Consider the following 19,187-nt stretch of genomic DNA (forward strand, 5'->3'; position numbering starts at 1 on the left):
TACACTAAAAAGTAGCTTCAGATCATAAGGAGACCTTGTTGAACGATTACCCAAAACATTTTTGTGGTCCCAGCTAAATTCTTCCAAGCTTCATAAAAAATTGGGAGTTTATAGAGGCTTTCTCCAAACCAAGAGGGACCTTTGTAATCTTCCATGTTTTTCTTCAGTTTAAATCAAAATGTAAGAAAAGCGGCCAGATTCCCCTTCTTACCACATCAGTCTATAATGTCAACAGTGCCCTACAAGCAGCCCTACAAACTAACAAACAAACAAAAGTGTTACAATAAGAATGTTTCTTGGTCTCTTCATGTATATCACTGTATCATAGGACTCAAAATATATGCTCATGAAGTGTGATATAAATGTATCAATTTTTTAAGTGAAAATTGTTTTTCCAACCAGAATTTCCTCCTCTTTCTCACCAGACAGCCAAATGCAAATAGTCTTTTGGATAACATGACAAAAGAAACTTATTGTTTGAGCTACTTGAAAACCATACAATTCCTCCATGCAGGGCAGAACATGCAAGAATAATAGTGAGATCAAGGAATGTATGCATATTTACCATGTAGTATGGCTGTAGTAGTAGTAGTATTTATTCTTATTATTATCTTTCTTCCCCCCCCCTCCTTATTTGGTATTATTGTTATTATGACTATCATTATTCTGTTGCTTGCATGTACACTAAGAGCTTTGGAGACAAATTCCTTGTCTATATAATCACACTTGCCCAAATAAAATATTCAATCTAATTCCAGCCTGAAAATTCTCAGTAAGACTTTCTTTCAGAGTTCCTGAGTAAATAATGTAGCAAAATTTTGGATTAAATTACTGTTACTTTAAATTTAATGGGTTGCAAAAGGAATTTGGACTGATTCAATTAAAATATCTTTATATGTTACAGTTTGGGCCAAACATATTAGCAGTGTTCCAGATTCCAAAATTGTTCATATTATTGCAAAAGGTTTTAGGGGTTCCATAATATACAATAATATAATATTTCCTGTACAATTGAAAAATAACACTAAACTAGACATCAGAAACTGAGAAGAAGTGTGGAACAAATAGTTGGAATGTGTGGTTGCAGTTTTAAAGAAAGCTGTCTTTGTATTTTACATTCTTAAGAAGCTCAAATTTATATAAAAGATTTGTCTGGGCATTTACCAGGCAGGGCTTTGATTCATGTTTAGAGTGTTCTACAATTGCACCACATGGATTCATATCTATAACAATGTTGATTAGAGGAGAAATGAATATTAAAGATGTACATGTATTTTTAAATTTATATATTTTAGCCATAACACAACATCTGTTGATATTTGAAGAACTCAGGTTTTATTGTGTGTGGTCTGCAATTAAAAATATTATCTTATACCAAAGGAAGCTCTTGCTACACGCTGATCTGAAAAGAGATTTCAAGAGGTTTCCACTTCTTACATATGAACAGCTTTTCATTAACATAGTGGAAAATCTGAACAGTTTTACTCTGTGTGGTCAGTATTTAACTTAGTGTTTAAAACACCAAGCATTTCTCATTCCTATTTTTTTAATATCCTTTTTTTTTCTTTCCTGTTTTTTCTTCTGCCTAGTTTTATTTCTGCTTTCTGCTTTGCTTTGGGGTAATGTTTACCTATTTTTGATGAAATGTTAAAAGAATAGTTTAAATAATATAGCTAATCTGTAAATTAATCCTGGATGCATATCATTTCAGGTGGTCAGAAAGCAAGTGTCCTCACCTGACAAGAGTCTTTGCCACCCTCTAGGTATCCAACACAGACCATATTTGGGGTAATTTGTCCTGGGTAAGCATCATTGCATTCCTCATCACTTAGGATTGGTGCATTCAGGCACTGCAGAAGATCAGGGTAGTATACTAGAAAAAAGAGAAAGGAAAAAATAAGGAAGTGGATGGCAGCTCATGAAAATACATGTTTTATATTAACATTTGTATGTCTTAAAAGATGCCACTAGACTCTGTTTAAATGATCAGCAGCAACTCTGTAATTCAAGACAAGTAAAAGCAACTAGCTGGTTACATAATTTTAGGGAATATGATGTCTGAGGTGAGGTAACCAACTCAATACAAGAAAACTGCCTCAAGAAGAAAAAAAAAAGTGGAATTTGATGTACGTTCATCTTCAGGGCTCTAAAACTATCCAAACCATCATTTATAGGCTTACATTGGTTCAAGGCTCAGTCCAAGAATTGTTTTCTTCTTAATGTTAGAACTTAAACCCGGAATTTCATAATTGATTCAAGATGTCCCTGACTGTCTCTATCCCTGTGAATACTTAAAGCATTTAACAATTCAACAATGAGAAACACATTACTAGATTTAGGAAGTGTTGTTTCCATTTGGTGATGCAGAGGGCTTAGGGAATGGCCTTGAAGGATAAGAGGCAAAGCTGCTACCAAGGCAATAGTCAGATAAGAGGGACTTGAGCAGAGGCCAAGAAAATAACTTGAAAAACTGTCTCATATAAGCCCCTTCACAATTCACATGCGGATAAAATAAGGGAAGGTGAAGCACATTCAGTTTGCAAGATTATGTTATTATTATGGTTTGTCATGCAGACAGCCTGATGTTTAGGATGGATTTGACATTTTAATCCACCTACTGATTCCTTCCAAAGGACCTAGGATGGGGAGATGTTGTTCTTGTTGCTAAAAGTTATACGCAGCCTGACTCCCAGCAGCTCTAGATAGTTTGCAAATTAAAAACAAGCAACAAGACAAGAAACCCAAAACAAAGATGACAGAGAAAACAAATCTGGATAAGAAAAAAGAAAAGGAAGAAAAGGGGGCATCAATCATCCCCATCAAAGATCTGAGCAAATAGCTATATCTTCAGGGCCTTTCAAAATCTAAATGGTGGGAGCCATTTGAAAAAGTTGACCTACATGGCATTGGTCTCTTAGTCTGGTCTATGTTGTCAGGCTGACAGGCAGGTAGCAGCAATTACAGTTCTTCAGTCATATACCTGGGACTTAGATTAAGTTAACCAATTCTTGTTAATACTCACCACCATTGCTGAGAGTATTGCCCCATCCTGAAATCAAGCAACTAGTACCAACTGCTGCACATCCATTACTCAAAGGGATAGGTGAGACACTTTCATCAATAGTGACAGGTTTTGCCAGCTTGATGAGCATGATATCATTATCCAAAAGCCAAGAGTTGTAGTATTCATGGACAATTATTTTTTCAGGTTTTAAAATCTGCTCGCTCGCTTCATCTTCCACAATATTGTACTCTCCAAGTCTCACATCCATGCGGCTGAAAGTTAATGTTGCAGCATTATATTTGTTGTACAAAGCAATGCCTGATCTCAACCTGAAAAAAAGCTTTGAATACTTTATGCTAAAGAACAAGCAATCAGATCAACCAACATAGTTTTAGTAGAGACTCCAATCTAAAATGGGAACTTTGCATGTATTCATGATTAATATCGTAAATTTCACAAAAACAGAAGTTAAAACAATTCTAGCCTGTATAGTATTGAATATGAATTTAGAGAGACTACTTTCACCCATTTCCACAACCATGCAAATTCTGGTATTAACCAAGAAAGTCTGATGTTTGCTTTATCAAATTCTATGCTTTGCCCCAAAGCATCTGAAAAAAAATATTCTTGAATTTTGCATACAAACAAATATAGTTACATGTTAAAAGAATGTACATGTGAAGGAATTTACATTTTAAAAAGCCCATCTAATAAAATGCAAATTCAAAGAAAAGTAAGGTGACCTTTTTAAAGCTGTTTAGACATTACATATAACTGTTGCACAAATTATTAATTAATATGCATTACAAGGCCTCCAACCATTGTAAAATTACAGAAGCTGGAAAGAAGGCATTATTATCTATTCACAACAATGTGAAGTCACAGCAGACAATTCTTTAACTGCTGTTGGCCTTCATAACACAAAGTTCTTTCTAAGAACCTAAGCTGTAGTGGCTCTCAACAACTTTGGGTGGTTCACAACAATATAATAAGAATTTAGTGATGGAGGTGGAAGTTAAACTTTGCCCTTAAGCATAAAGTAGTGTTTTCTCATAAGACAAAATGCAAGAGAAATAAGGCATGAACCTTCCATTTTCAGGTGTAGGTTCAGGTTTTATGCTCTAAGTATACATAATGCATACTGAAGCTTCAAAGCCCTCTTAAGGTGCAAAACAAAATAGCACAAGACTATTCCTGACTTTTGGTAGATAGTATAAAACTTCTGACTCAGCCTTAACTGTCTATACTGTAATTGTTAGAAACAGACTGTTTGCTTTCTAATCAAAACATTTTCTGCTTGCTGAATTTCATTGTTGGATCACTTCCATGACCTTTGAGATCCTGAATAGGATTCTACTCTCACATACTGTATCCAGATGCACAAAAAAAATGTGCCCCTTGAATCAGTTCCATGACAGGCTATTTCTGAAGGAACGTGTGACTTTCAGGTAATGCGTCAGCTTAGCAAGTGATGTAAGGAGCCCTTACAGACCTTATCATTACATTTGCATTCTATGTAAGTTTTTTTCTGATGAAGTGTAATTGATTTATTTAAGATATTTCCATACCACTATCACAATAAATATATCAGAGTAGACAGTTTTAGTCCTGTAAGTTTACCTTGATATTTTTTCAGCTTTGGGATTGATTTTTAATAATAAAACACCAGACTAGGAATAAATAAAAGTGGAATCACAAGCATGCAAGTCTTTACTGAATGAATATGACATTGATTTATTGTTGATGCATTTTTAACTTCCATGTATAGACATCTGCTTTTAACAGAAATGGCTTTAAGATCATCATAAAAATACTCTTCACTCACGAGTTGTAACAATGGGCAGCTGAAACGACCCATTGTTCATTGATGAGGGAGCCACCACAGAAATGATAACCAGCATTCAGTGAAACTTGATAAGGGATAGCATTTCTCTGGCAGGTATATCCTCCAACAATCTTGTCATCATCATCCTCAAAGGGGGCAGCAACTGATAAGAACAGGAACATCAAAATGATTAAATACAACACTGTTATGTAGCAAGCCAACTGCAATGTGTGTTCCTACTGACACCATGAAGTAATGGGTGTTATTTATAGAGGAGACCACTACTCCTTGGTAATTTGAGGCATGTTAGCCTCAACTGAGATTACTTTATAATGGACTATTGAATGATCGAATTATTTCAGCATTCCTAATATATGTTTATAAGTTCCCCAAAAGGTTATCATCAGCTGTGGTTTTTACTTTCTCAAATTCATATGATGCACGCAGATTTATGTAGATATGTATAACATATCTGCAAGTTGTGGGAGATTGGAGCAATCTACTATATGCTTCATACATAAAATTATACACATATGAATAATGAACACTCATATATACACATATAAATACATACAGAAAATTGGATATCAGAGCGAATAGTTCTAGGCATCAAGCCATCTTTGAATGTTTGTACTTCATATATTTTTGGGGAAATAGCAGAGAGGAAACAATGAGAATTGTTACCAAAAAGCAAGAGCAAAATCAAATGATAAAACCTGATTTATACTCAGGTGAATCTTCAGAAGAGATAAAGGTTTGGGACATTTGTGTGTGTGTTTCTACTGTTAATAGATTTAGCTTTAAGTCAAGTACAAAGGAAATTTAGGACTCTCTTTCAAGTCAGACATACAAGGAATTTCACTTAAATTGAATCCAAAAGAGTCTTACAAAGGCTTCCTTGTGTCAAGGGAGGTTTCTTTACACTTCTTACAGCAAAACATGTATTCATTAGGGCTTAGCACATCTTAGAAAATTGCAGGGTTCTAAATGTTTCAGAGAAAATAGTAGAAGTATATAAATAAAGGCACTGCCCATGGAGAAAATGGCAGTCTGGCTTAGGCATTCAATTGATTCATGTGGTTATACATAAAATTATACACACATGAATAATGATTCAAGAATATCCTTGAATCCAAAGGATACCCATCAGCCTTGCTTAATAAAGTCTAGTTAGAAAGCTAACCAGAACTGCCTGGAAATACAGTAAACCTTTGATTCAAAAGATGTAATGGGAAAAGGGAGGATAGTTTAAAGCTATATATTTGAGCCCTAAAGCACCCACTCATTTAGTGCCCCCGCTGAGGAAGATGGAGAGAAAAAAATGGCTGTGCCCACTGTACCCGCCAACTTCAGAGACTGTAGAAGAACCAAGTATCTGTTTTAAAACTCACGTGCTGCTCCGAGGAAGGCAAAGATCCACAGGACTTTCATTCTGTCTGTTGGTATTTTGTAAATTGGAATGGGATGTCCTGAAGGAATCTCTCCCCATTTATACCCTTCCAGGGATCTTATCTTTGTGGCCCAAAGCCACAACAGCTCCCTATTTCCCAAGGTCTTGTATAAGCATAATTACCAATTAATCATGTATTAAACATTTTCATGATATACTATAGTGATAGCATTATTCCAGGTGTCTTAAATCTAAAGGAAAGCATTAGGTAGATACTCACGCACCATTTGATCTGTGTGCTAGGTCTTCCATTCAGCCCTCTGTCTACCTACTTGAATGTTTCTGAATGTTCTAAGATTTTTTTTGGTTTGCAAAGCCCAAGCCACATTTGTCCACATCAAATGGACAAGATATGGCTGCCAAAGCTCAAATCTCTTCTTAGCTGGGGCAAAATCACAGAAAAATTTCCCATACTTATGTCAGATTATATTATTCTGGAGACATAGGTAAGAACCATAGCTTTTTTGTCTACTCTTCATTACATACAGCAGGGTAGATACCTTTTAACAGTTTGATCCGCTTGTGGTCCTGATCCACAGACTGTACTGGCAGTTATCCCAGTTTGCCCAGTTCATCTTGGTTTTGGGGAGATCGTCTCACTCAGAGTCAAATCCCTGGATTTGATTGCATGATGTGAAAGAACTGTCCAATTAATGACACTGCAGGGTCTTCTCCATCAGTACCAGCACCATAACAGCCACCTAAAGAAGATATATCCTTCTGGATTTCAATAGGTTTGGTTAAGGACATGGTCTGCCCCCATAAAGATTTCTTCCCTGAAAATGTGATGGAGTCATTGAGACAGAAGGTGCCATGGCGAGCAGAACAACTTACAGAACACAGAGACTGGAAGACCTTATGTAGTTTGAGGTTTGAGTAATGCATTGCAGAGTAGTGAAAGCAGGAGTGTTTATCACAATAATTGTCAATGTTTGGTATTTTAACTCCCACTAGTCCCTGGAGCAAAGAATGTGGATCGGGCAAGAAGCGCCCCTTTATTCAAATATGCTATTTCTATGATTAAATGTCTTGATGTATTTATTACTTGTGGTAAGCGTAGACAAATGTGGAAAGTCAAAAAATTTAACCTCTCCCCAAACTGCTGGACTCTCTTGGTCCAATACATAAAATTCAGTGTCAACCAGAATTGTCTTCAGCTCTACACACAGAAACTTCCATAAGACCTTAAACCCTGTGCCATCATGTGAACGTTCCTCTCATCTAAAATTTCACATAAGAACATTTTTCACAACAGACCACCATTCTGTGCTCACAGATGACTGAGGCATAGCATGCTGTCTTATCTAGATCGGTAGATATCTTGGTCAGGACTTAGAAGAATCTTCTTTTACCACAAGTGTTCTTATTTGATTTACAACCTTATGCCCAGAAGAGGCTTCTGCAAATGAACTGCCCAAGCACTGTAAACTTCCTCTAATATTTCCAGTAGCTGATGAAAGAGTTGGTTGAGATCCCTGGAAATGTTGACTGAGACTTCAAAGTGATGCCAAACAAAGCAATAGAGTTGCTTTGTTTTAAAAAGCACAGTGTGTGTGGTCATTGCTTCCCAAAGTAGCACTGAAGCGTGTTTTGTATTAAGAGCCTTCATTAAAGGAAGGTACCGAATCAAAGCTTTGCATAGATTTACAGAAAAATGTAAAATGGGATGAAATTAAATCCATGTGTTCTTCTAAAATTCCTGAAGGCTCAAGTACAGGAATCTGCTATCATACTGATCCCTTCCAAGACCTCCCCTCATGTACCTCCCACTGATACTAAATCTCTTGGTTTTGATCCAGGAGATTTGAAGAGAGTTTCTTTTTCACACTTGCTTCAATGGCAGAAGAATGTTGTCTGATGGTGACTAGAAGGTGTGGTGACAGCTCTTAGAGTTGCTAGCCTACATACCTTCAATCTCTACTGAAACCTAGATAGGTTAGAAGACCAACATTTCATTTGGTGCTGTCCAACCCAAGAGCTTAATGTGCTATATATATAAAAAATACTTTTCATATATTTTGAGCATGCATTTCCTTGGATTTAGCTTGAGGTGACAACCCTGAGTTATAATTTTGTGTGAGAAGAATCTGTTTTTATTTTCAATATTTGTCCCATACCTTATTTTTCAATATTCATGCCACCTATAACCCACCTTATTTCCCAATTTTAAAAAAAATCTCACAAAGGTGCAGTCCTTTTTCATAAAGGAGCTACTCTCTACATATTTTTTGCCTTTTCTAATGGTAAAATATTCTTTTTGAAGGGCAACTTAGAAGATAGCATATATTATTTATGTGACAACATAGATTTACAGTATGTATAGGCATTACAGTGTTGACAATTTTATTTTCAGTCTCATTTTTAATGATGGCCAGTAATGAATTCAACTTTTTTTTAACTTGCCACATTCTGGATGAAATTTTATGGAGATAATTATCATTAATGTGACTGTGAACTTTGGGTTTTGTTATTGCTGTTCCACTATGCTAGATTTTGTGTTTGCTTTTACTGCACTGACCCGATTATTATAAAATTCATTCTTCCAGTTGGAAATGTTCTTTTGAAATCTTTTGAAAATACACTATTTCACACAAGAACTACTGGGCTCTTTCTTTCTTTTTAGCACATTTATGACATAAAGCCACCAATCTTCACTTCACCATACTTCACCCCTTATATCCTCTCAATTTGCTTGTATGGATTGGATTGGGGTTAATATTGCTACTGCTCAGCTCTCCATTACAAATTTTGATTTTAAAAAAACTTGTATTATTATTAAAACAGTAGAAGTTTATTTAAGAAGACTTGACAATTGTTTGTTACTGAACAATTACTCAGTTCTTTGGATTGCTCTGGAAATAATAATTCAGGCAGAGTGAAAGGACTGATAGATCTTAACTGAACTTTCTTTATCATTCTTTAGCATGTTACTGAGATGCCTGTTGCTCAGCCATTCAACAATTATGCTGGTCTATAACTGTAATAAAAATCTGATTGATTGAACCATTCAATACTGCAAATTCAAAGGTTTCTTATTTCAGATGGAGTTAACAATTTTATTTAAATTGTTGGCCAGCATGATTTGTGATATTAAATTAGTGGAATTTAAATGAAAATTTTAAAAAAGAGCTATAAAACATATAAAGTATCTTCATATGCCATTGTGAGGCTATAGAGCAGGGGTGTCAAACTCAAGGCCCACGGGCCAGATCCGGCCCATGGGTGCTTAGATCTGGCCCATGGGGCCACCCTGGAAACAGCGAGGGACCAGCCCACATTATCTCTTCCAGTGAAAACAGAGCTTGGGAAGGCTGCATGAGACCCTCCCGAGCTCCGTTTTCACTGGCAGACGATTGCAGGAGGCCATCACAACCGGAAACAGAGCTCGGAAGCCCGTTTTTACTGGCAGAACACTCGAGCCGCCACAGGTGCCCCCAACATGAATGACGTCAAGCTGGCTATGGCTACCCTGGCCACGCCCACCCCGGCCCCCCGAGGTCAAACGCAACCCAGATGCGGCCCTCAATGAAATCAAGTTTGACAGCCCTGCTATAGAGCAAGGGATTTTAAACAATCAGAAACAATAGAAAAGTTTTTTTTTCTCAATTAAGTGTGAACAAAATGTCCTGTTTTAACCCCTTTCTCTTGAAGCAGCTCCAAGGCCTTTTATTGCCAATAAAGTAATTAAGAGTCACCCCTCTTGACATGTCGTTGATATGACAAGGCTGTTCCAGATATGGGTCCTGAATTTTCACATTAACTTATCTATAACCTAAAAGATGATTTCTCCTGCGTCTGTCAGTTCCAGATGTTTCTTTCCCAGCAGGTCTTGGTGGAGCAAGAAATTTTGGCATAAACTCTCAAGGTCCCCTAACTCATGCTAAGGAACCTGTGTCTGGGGCTGTAACATTTTTTTCTCCTGTACACGTATATGTATGAACACATGCACAATACAATTATAATGCATTTATCCTCACTTTGTAACACATCTTTTTAGTCATAAAACAGGATGCTCCTCCTACTATTATGAAGGATATTCTGTTACAGTGCCTGATAAACTTCTAACAGATCCAAGCAGATCTACAAAGCAATACTGTACAGTAATACTCTTCTAGATCATGACTAATCCATATGGATCATGGCAGTTGATCACTTCTTTAAGTAGCATGTAGACAGAGGATGATGGAAGTTGTAGTCCAACACATCTGAAGAGCACTAACTTGGGGAAGTCAAGAATCAATTCAGCAGCCTAAGTGTCTGCACACACCAATTCAGGCATTTTTCAGGCCTGTAGTTGATAATTGTGAGAACAATGGTAAATTTCTGGTAGAAGAAGGGATTAATCTATTTTCCAGAACATTAGAGAGCAGGACCAGAAACAATGGATGAAAACTAATCAAGGAGAGAAGCAACCTAAAACTAAGGAGAATTTTCCTGATAAGGAGAACAATTAACTAGTGGAAAAGCTTTCCTTCAGAAGTTATGGGTACTTCATCACTGGAGGTTTTTAAGAGACTTGTCAACCACTTCTCTGAAATGGTATAGGGCCGTGATGGCGAACCATATTGGTGGGCATGTGAGCTCAGCTTATTTTCGGGCGTTCTGGGCTCACCAGAACTAACGAAACAGGCTGTTTCCTGCCTCTTTAGGAGCCTGGGGAGGGTGAAAACGTCCTTCCCCACCCCAGAGGCCCTCCGGAGGCCAAAAACGGCCCATTTGCCAACATCCAGTGGGATCGGAAGGCCCGTTTTTTGCTGTCCCCAGACTCCAGAGCATTTCTAGGAGTCTGGGGAGGGCGAAAATGGCCTTCCCCACCCACCCTGAGGCCCTCTGGAGGCTAGAAATGGCCCATTTGCCAACTTTGGGTGAATAGGTTGTTAAAAAATGCTTTTAAAAGGTTTAAAAAAGGTTCTGACGATCACACCTGTGGCATGCAATCATCAGAGCCTTTTTTTTTTACTTTTAAAAGCATTTTTTACAACCTATTCGGCCGAATAGGTTGTAAAAAATGCTTATAAAAGATTTTAAAAAAGCTCTGAAGATCATGCGCAACAGCTGATCAAACACACCCCTGTGCACTGTTCTACTTACCACATGCCTCCTTTTGGCGTGCACTGTGAGCGCGCACATATGCGCACATCTTGCATTTGGTGCGTGGTGGGCACTGCGCAGCATGCATGTGCAGCCAGCAAACCGGTAGTAAACCGGTTCAAATTTCACCACTGGGGGTGAACTGGAAAACCTCCAAAGTCCCTATTCTGATTGAAAACGGATGCAATTTCTGCACCCAGATATCATTCATTTCTTGGATTCCTGATAATCTCCTCTGAGTATTGGAGGTTCTACTGACATGCTAAAGACTTCTTTTATTGTGCTTTCTGGAGATGTAATAGCATTTTTACAACACTGACTTGTGTCTCCATAGGATATTGGATCCTCCATAGGAGCATAAATGAATCACATGGTTTTTAAATGCTTATTATTCTCACTTGCTACCCAGGCCTGAGGTAAAAAGTTCATGGGGTGTTTTTGTCAAAAGATGAAGTTACATGGAGGGGACTATACTTCACTGCTTGCACCAAATACACCTCTTACTTGAAGTGGGGGAGGCAGGAGGAAGAAGTTCAAATTGTGGAACTCATTCTGTGGCTTCTCAGCTTTGAATCAAGGAGGCCCCTTCTCTAGGCTTAATTTTTTTGTAAGAAAAGTAATGGAGAGCTGCAGAATCTGCCCTTCATGCTGCTGCTGCTGCTGCTGGGCATGATTTTATGCCCATTTATTTGCATGCAGTCCAGCCTGGCAGCTTTCCTTGCTATACCACCAGACCCCACGATTGGCTGATTTTGGAATTTGAGAAGCCTGGCAGGGACAGAAATGTTTGTTCAGAACTTTAAAATATATCTCAGGTTTAGGCCATTTAGTATTACAATCTGAATGAATCTGCTCACATATGAACACCTCTTAATTTAATATTTGTCTTAAGATTTCAATCTATAAAAATATAAACACTTAATCAATTTCCAAGAGAAAGACAGCCACATATTAGCTACATTTTATCTTGGATCCTTGAGGGTTATGCTTGTTTGCTTTTTCCGTGCATTTAAGTGGATGCCTACACTGTATGACAATATGAAGAACAAGAAGAAAACTTTTATTAAATCAATTGACTATGTCAAATATACAAAGCTGATAAAAAAAATTCAAATAGATACAAAGAAAACAAAACTTCATAATAAATCATCACCCCTACAATTAATGCTAATCTGATCCATTTTTCCCCATGCTTTTAAGTGGATGCCTATACTATATGACAATATGAAAGAAATATTACCAGCGCCCAAACTCCAATCTCTCCCTCAGTGACCAAAATGCCCTCCTTCCCTCAGGCAGGACTTAAGTAGACTTTTAGCGGCTGACAGGTTGAGATGCATGAATTATTTCCAAAAGAGGCCGTGATCTGCAGGGAAGATTCTGTAGTCAGTGATGGAGTACAGGGCAAAACAGTTGGTTCAAGGTGGGGTTAGGGATCTACTTCATTCTTAATTTCCACTTTCTTTCCTTGTCTCCTTTTGGCTGAAACAACATAAAGTGAGTACCCATCTCCATCTGGATCTGTGATCGAATGGGCTTGGCCCCCAGAGAGATCCTTCGCCCTTCACCTGAACCTAAGTGAGGCTAGATTAGACTTTACAGCTGTCACATTGGGTCTCTGATTTTACTGAAAACTTTCCACTTCCATAATGTTCCAGATGATCACACTGTTAAAAATGTGATTTGGATGGCACTATAATAACACAGATTCACATTCGGCCGGCTTAATTGCACTCAGATAAGCAGCACTAATGTCTCTACATTACATTTGGGAATAGGGGATCAGACTTGAGGCCAGGATTATTCAACATTTTACTTAATGACCTGGATATGGGACTGATGGCCTGCTTTGATTTGATTTGTAGATGTCACAAAGCTGGGAGGTCTCCCAACAATAGGCTAACAGAATGATATTGCAGTCTAATGTGAATAGATGGGCTGAGAGAAGCAAGAGGTCCTTTAAGAGAAAGAAATACAAGATATTACACTGAAGAAGAAAAAAAATGTAGGACACATGTTCAAAGGGACATCTGAAAAGGATTTAGCTATGGTCTGTGACAAAAAGCTGAATATTAAGCAGGAGTGTGAAGTAGCTGCTAGAAGTTTCCAAAAATTATTGGAAAAGTAATATGGCAAAAGTGAATTTATTTGGTCAGAAGTGGCATAATTTTTTGTTAGCTGGTGATAAATGGCTTTACCCCAAAATTAGACCCTTGACCATTCTTATCCTGGTTTTATTTCCTTTCTTCTATATTCTCTCACTGTGGTATCTTGCAGTAGGAGGAGTCAGTCCAATCAGGGGACTAGTTGTTTAGAAACAATGGCCACTTTCTTTAACTATAATACTGCATAAACATATAATGGAAACGATTTTTGCTTGGCGGTATAGCACTCCATGTTTATTTACAGTAAGACCACAAGATGGCAGCAAAGAGTTAGTTGCCCTTTCTCTTTGCAGCCATCTAGAGATTGCCTGGATTTCTACCTCTGAAACCTGATACCCTGCTTAATTTACAGCTACCTTGTCTTTTATTCCCCTTAACTATCTTGGCATTTCTTAGCAATCTTGGGAGCACCCTTTTGAGTATTTATTCCCAATTGCTCTCATGATAAATCTCATGAGAGCAATTGTTTGCTTTTCCTCAATGACATCATAACAAAATTCAATTTGGCTATGTAAGTAATGACCCCTGTCTATTATAGGATCTCTGGTCCCTTAGTATCATGTGTGTGGCAATCCAGCCTTCAAATTGCTTGAGTTCAATTTTTCAGTTTAGTTGATAATACATAGCTGAGCCTGGTCGAGAAGACCAAGGTGCCTTTGTAACCACACAAGATTCACAGATTAAAAGCAAACAGAGAAGATTTTTGAAGGAAGAAGATGTTATTTTGATGTGCTGTAGTTTCTCTGCTTGCACAGAAGTACACTGCTGAATCCTCTGGCTTCACAGCTGATATACTCAAAAGACACCAATCCAGCATAGGCTGGTCAGCATTCAGACGGTGCAAAGGTGGGTTTTTCTGCAGGATATTACCATTATATAAATTATAGAGGAGCTGAATATCCTGCTGCTGTTTACGCTGCCGAAACCAAAGCATATTACGATGCCATAGTCTTGTATAGATACCAATCTAGCATCCTGACCTTCTTCCAGCATCATGCTCTGTGATTGGATGATGTTGGCATCTGAGCATCCTAGAAAAGAATATATGTAAGAAAAAAATAGCTGTCATTTTCAAGAAATATTTTTTTTTCATTTTTTCAGATGAGAATCTGCAATCTGTTGTGGAATCAGCAGGCTATACAACCCAGCTGAACCAAATTTTTAGTTTCAGTTATGTAGATCTTTGGCATCTACCGTATTTTTGTACAGGGACAAAATAAGGGAGCTAGAATTAGTAAACTTGGATTTACTAAAAGTTAGTTGATTCAGGAATATAATTTGTTCCATCTGGAATGAGTTCCCCCCGGAGATATGGAGGATCCCAGATCTGCGCACCTTCCGCCGCGCTGTAAAAACTTTTTTATTTCACCAGGCGGGCCTGGCCTAACTTCCTCCCTCTTTTTAAACATTTTTAATATTTTTAATATTTTTTAGTATTTTTAATATTCAAAGTTTAAATTTGTTTTAAATTGATTGGGTTTTAAATTTGTCTGGGCCAAACCATTTAATTTGATTTTAATTCCATTTTTAAATTTTGTATGTATGTATTTTATTGTTGGCTGTTCACTGCCCTGAGTCCTTCGGGAGTAGGGCGGTATATAAATCAAATAAAAGTAAAGTAAAGTAAGTAAAGTTCCATTTTCTTATAATGAATCCATCTATTGTTTTTTTGGGAAGCAATGGTTTAAACTAAGAATCTCATGATTTGTAAATGGAAATTGCCAAGAACTGTGAAGGAAGGGTAGGCAATTCCCACCCTTATTTCTTCCAAAAAGACAGAACAGTTAACAGTTACTTGAGGCAGACAGGGAACAGTGAGCAAAGGCATCTCTAAATGCCCCAGGAACAAACTGAAATTTTCCTTGTCAAAAGTGCCATATATTCTTGGGCCTGATCAGAAAAAAAGATGTATTGCCACTATATATGATAGCCTTTGGCTGCTTGGAAGTAGGATTTTAAAGCAATATAAATTCAATAAATAAAATAAAATAAATAAATAAATAAAATAAAGCAGAAGAATGAGTGGCATGAAGGACGTCCAAGCATTGCCACCTAAATGCTGACAATAGTCCTGACCCTAATCAGGCTATTCTGAATACTGCCATAGTGGTCTCTCTAAGCACAGAAGGGAATGCAAATGTTTAGCATCAAAACACTTGAATGACAGATAATACAAAGTCCCTGTTTTGGGTAGGTATAGCATAACAATTAGAAATCTGTTTGCTTGTTTGTTTTTCTGGTCAATTCACAGAATAGCTCAAGCCTTCCACCCTTCCAAGGTTAGTAAAATGAGGAACCAAATTGTTAGAGGCAATAGGCAAATAATGCTTCTATATTGTCAACCACCCAGAGAGCGCCATCTAAATTCTATTGCTATTGCTATATCTTTGGCAAAACTACAACTCACTTCTAAGGCTCTGACTTGGAAAACTCTCGTTTCAGCTTGGAATTGTGGAAGACTACCAATGGCCCTAATTCAGTCATAAATAGAGTTAAATGTATTCTTTTTTTTTTAATTTTAATTTTATTTTAATACAAACAATCCATCTTCCGTTAAACAGTGTGTCATCTGGGTACAAACGTCTTGTGCAATAAGAAGTATAATTTACAGCCATATTCATTGTTTATCTATTTGTAACCTAATATTGATATACATTGCGTGTCTAATACTGTACCAATTATTTTCATAACTTATTTCTATATTTCACTAATCTACTTTTATTTCTAACTTTCATATTTATTCTCTAGCCATCGGTAAAATAGTTCCCATACATTATAATATTCAGTTTGTTCCTTCTCTTTAATTGCAAGTGTTAACCTATTCATTTCTGCAAATTCTAATATTTTCCTAATCACATTCTCATCTGTAGGAATCTCTTCTTTTCCAGTTTTGTGCAAATACAATCCTAGCTGCATTTATTATGTGTATAATCAAATATACATTCTCTTTACTATAAGTTTCTGGTAAAATCCCCAAAAGATCAATTTCAAATTTCAGATCAATATGTTGTTGTATCATCTTCTCCAACCACGTATGTATTTTTGTCCAGTATTTTTTAGCTTCTGTGCATTTCCACCACATATGATAATACGACCCAGGTGTCTGGTGACATTTCCAACACTTAGCTGATTTGTCTTCAAACATCTTTGCCAGTCTTGCTGGCGGAAAATGCCATCTATAAAACATGTTATGCGAGTTTTCTTTATATGCAGTTGACATTGTAGAATTAGATGTATATCTTGTGCCTTCTTTTAATTTTGTAATCTGCTTAGCGTGCTGTGACTGGGGCAGCACTGACATTTTGCAAATTAAAAAATAAATAAATGGTTAACTTCCCGAAGCTGAAATGTGGATCAACTGAAAATAGGAGTAGAGAAATCTATGAGTAAAACCATCATTCAGAAGCAACCAGTGCTTTGCTTCAATCCTGTGAAGATGGATGAGGTTGGATCTGTGTACAGGACTGCAATCTATGTGACACAGACCAGTAATGAAATAGCGCGAGGTAGTTTGTGTACAGCTGGGAGACCTGGAGCTCTCACTGTGTCCCACCAACTGCACAGAAATATACTGCAGGCTTTGCGGCCTCTTCCGGAGGGATGATAAGGGAAGAATGAGTCACTGCTCTTCTGGTGATCTCATATGTCTTGATTTCCTTCCTCGTATCACTTTCAGCTACCGAGTATCCAATAAGCTGGAACTGCTTCTTTCCAGCATTCCTGTCCTGCCGATACCAAAAAACCATGATGTAGCTGCTATCATCATAATCGCAGGTGATATTTGTCCGGATTCCCTCTTGGATGATTTTGAAGCGTTCTTTTTGGGTCACTATAATAGCATGGCAAAGACCTGCATAGACTGGAGGAGAAAACAAGATCCGCCTCAGGAACACACATGGTCATCCCTCAAATCCAAAGGAGCTGATTTTCTTCAAATGTTTTGTCTCTTCAGGAGAAACAACCACTTCTTTCTCACATTTTTTAATATTAAGCATTAACTTATATAACACAAAGAAAGGCTTACAAATTTAAAGGGAGATTCTGGGGGAGCTTACCCGAGCCACTATTTCTTTCACTCTATTGGATGTATCTTATTTGAGATATTCCTCTCATTGATATCTCTCTTTTTTAAAAAAATCTATCATAGCATTAGTGTTGTATGCTCCTTTTTAGAGCTATGAATATCCCAGAGTACAGCTAACCATCCCAAGAGAGACATTCTTACCTGCCAACAGTTTCAAGCCAAAGGTCTCCCACCAGATAGTTTCCATTGCAAGAGGATGTCACTGGATGAATCTGCCCCTGAATCTTGAAACACAGGAAGCTCCCTTGAGGTTTGGTGGGAGGAGCGGCTTCTGAGCCTGTCCAGCCAATGAAGAAACAATGCAGAGTCCTGCAAAGACAAAGGAACTCTATTCAGACTGTAGAATCAAATGGATGAATTAATTCATCAAGTTTAAAAGGATATGGTCAATCAAATGTGGTGAAATCATTTATCACAAGGCAAAAAGGCAAAGTGTTCTGTTCTGATTGTTCTAGTAATTCACTGGTCTTTAACTTTTTAATTTTTATTTGCTGGGTTTTAGAGTTGTAATTGAAAAGCTTAGGCTCATTGCTTTTTTTAAGTATATTTCAAATGCCCTTTGTGCTTGCAGACAAGCGAGCTTCCAGCTATTCAATCACTTTCCAATTATGAGCTCCTTGAGTGATAATGAAATTAATTATTTTCCCTGTCTATCTTTAATCTCATATACTGACTACTAGCATTGCAGTATTGACTACTGCAATGCTCTCTACATGGGGCTGCCCTTGAAGACCACTCGGAGGCTTCAGCTGGTACAGAATGCGGCCACGTGGGTAGTGATGGGAGTGTCCCAACACTCCCATGTTACACCTCTCCTGCGCGACTTGCATTGGTTGCCGGTTGCCCTCCGGGTAAGATTCAAGGTGCTGGTGATCACCTATAAAGCCCTATATGGCTTAGGCCCGGGATACTTGGCGGACCATCTGCAGCCAGCAACAGCTTCCCATCGCCCGGTGCATTCTTACAGGGAGGGTCTATTCAGGGTGCCGTTGGCCAGACAGTGTCAGCTGACGACCCCCAGGGAGAGAGCTTTCTCTGTAGGCACACCCACCCTTTGGAATCAACTCCCTCTGGAGCTCCGGGTGGCCCCCGACCTTCACTCCTTCCGCCATGGGCTGAAAACATGGCTATTTCATCCAGCCAGCCTGGACTGATGGGGTTTTTAATAGAACTTAATTGGGTTTTATTGGATTTTTTGTCAATTTTATCATGGACTTTGTTTTTAACGGTCTGCTTGTTTGTTTATTGTTGTGAGCCGCTCTGAGTCCTGTGGAGATAGGGCAGCATATAAATCCAATTAAATAAATAAATAAATACTGTAATTAATAAGGTTACGTCTGTTTCTTTTTGTAAAATTTAGACAAATTCTTACAATCCTCCCCACAAAAGAAGCATACATACATGTATGCATATGTGCCCACACAAACCCAAAGTCTCTCCCACACCTCTTTTTGCAGAGAATAAAGAGTTTTTAAAATAGACTAAGCCAGCTTTGGCAGATCTGTGGGTTGCCTGTTCTGAATCAATATGTCTTGATAATTGTCTGGTGAATGCTGGTTTGGTGTTAA

General features: G+C 37.8%; 1 protein-coding gene and 1 gene segment (V, D, J or C); both read right to left on the reverse strand.

Moving 5' to 3' along the window:
- Positions 1–6,260, reverse strand: part of LOC139313477 (uncharacterized) — a 33,818-nt gene extending 27,558 nt beyond the window's left edge. The window contains exons 1-4 of the mRNA XM_070939080.1: positions 6,221–6,260; positions 4,830–4,992; positions 3,023–3,276; positions 1,737–1,873 (exon numbers count right to left, since the gene is read on the reverse strand). Of these exons, the coding sequence (XP_070795181.1) occupies positions 1,737–1,873; positions 3,023–3,276; positions 4,830–4,992; positions 6,221–6,260 (594 nt within the window). The remainder of the gene's footprint in view (positions 1–1,736; positions 1,874–3,022; positions 3,277–4,829; positions 4,993–6,220) is intronic.
- The window catches only part of LOC139310314 (T-cell receptor beta-1 chain C region-like), a 157,589-nt gene that overhangs the window by 49,571 nt on the left and 88,831 nt on the right, over positions 1–19,187 (reverse strand).

This window comes from Pituophis catenifer, unplaced genomic scaffold (genome assembly GCF_029215685.1).
Source record: "Pituophis catenifer annectens isolate HBS135680 unplaced genomic scaffold, rPitCat1.0.hap2 SCAF_2, whole genome shotgun sequence".
Lineage (NCBI taxonomy): Eukaryota > Metazoa > Chordata > Lepidosauria > Squamata > Colubridae > Pituophis > Pituophis catenifer.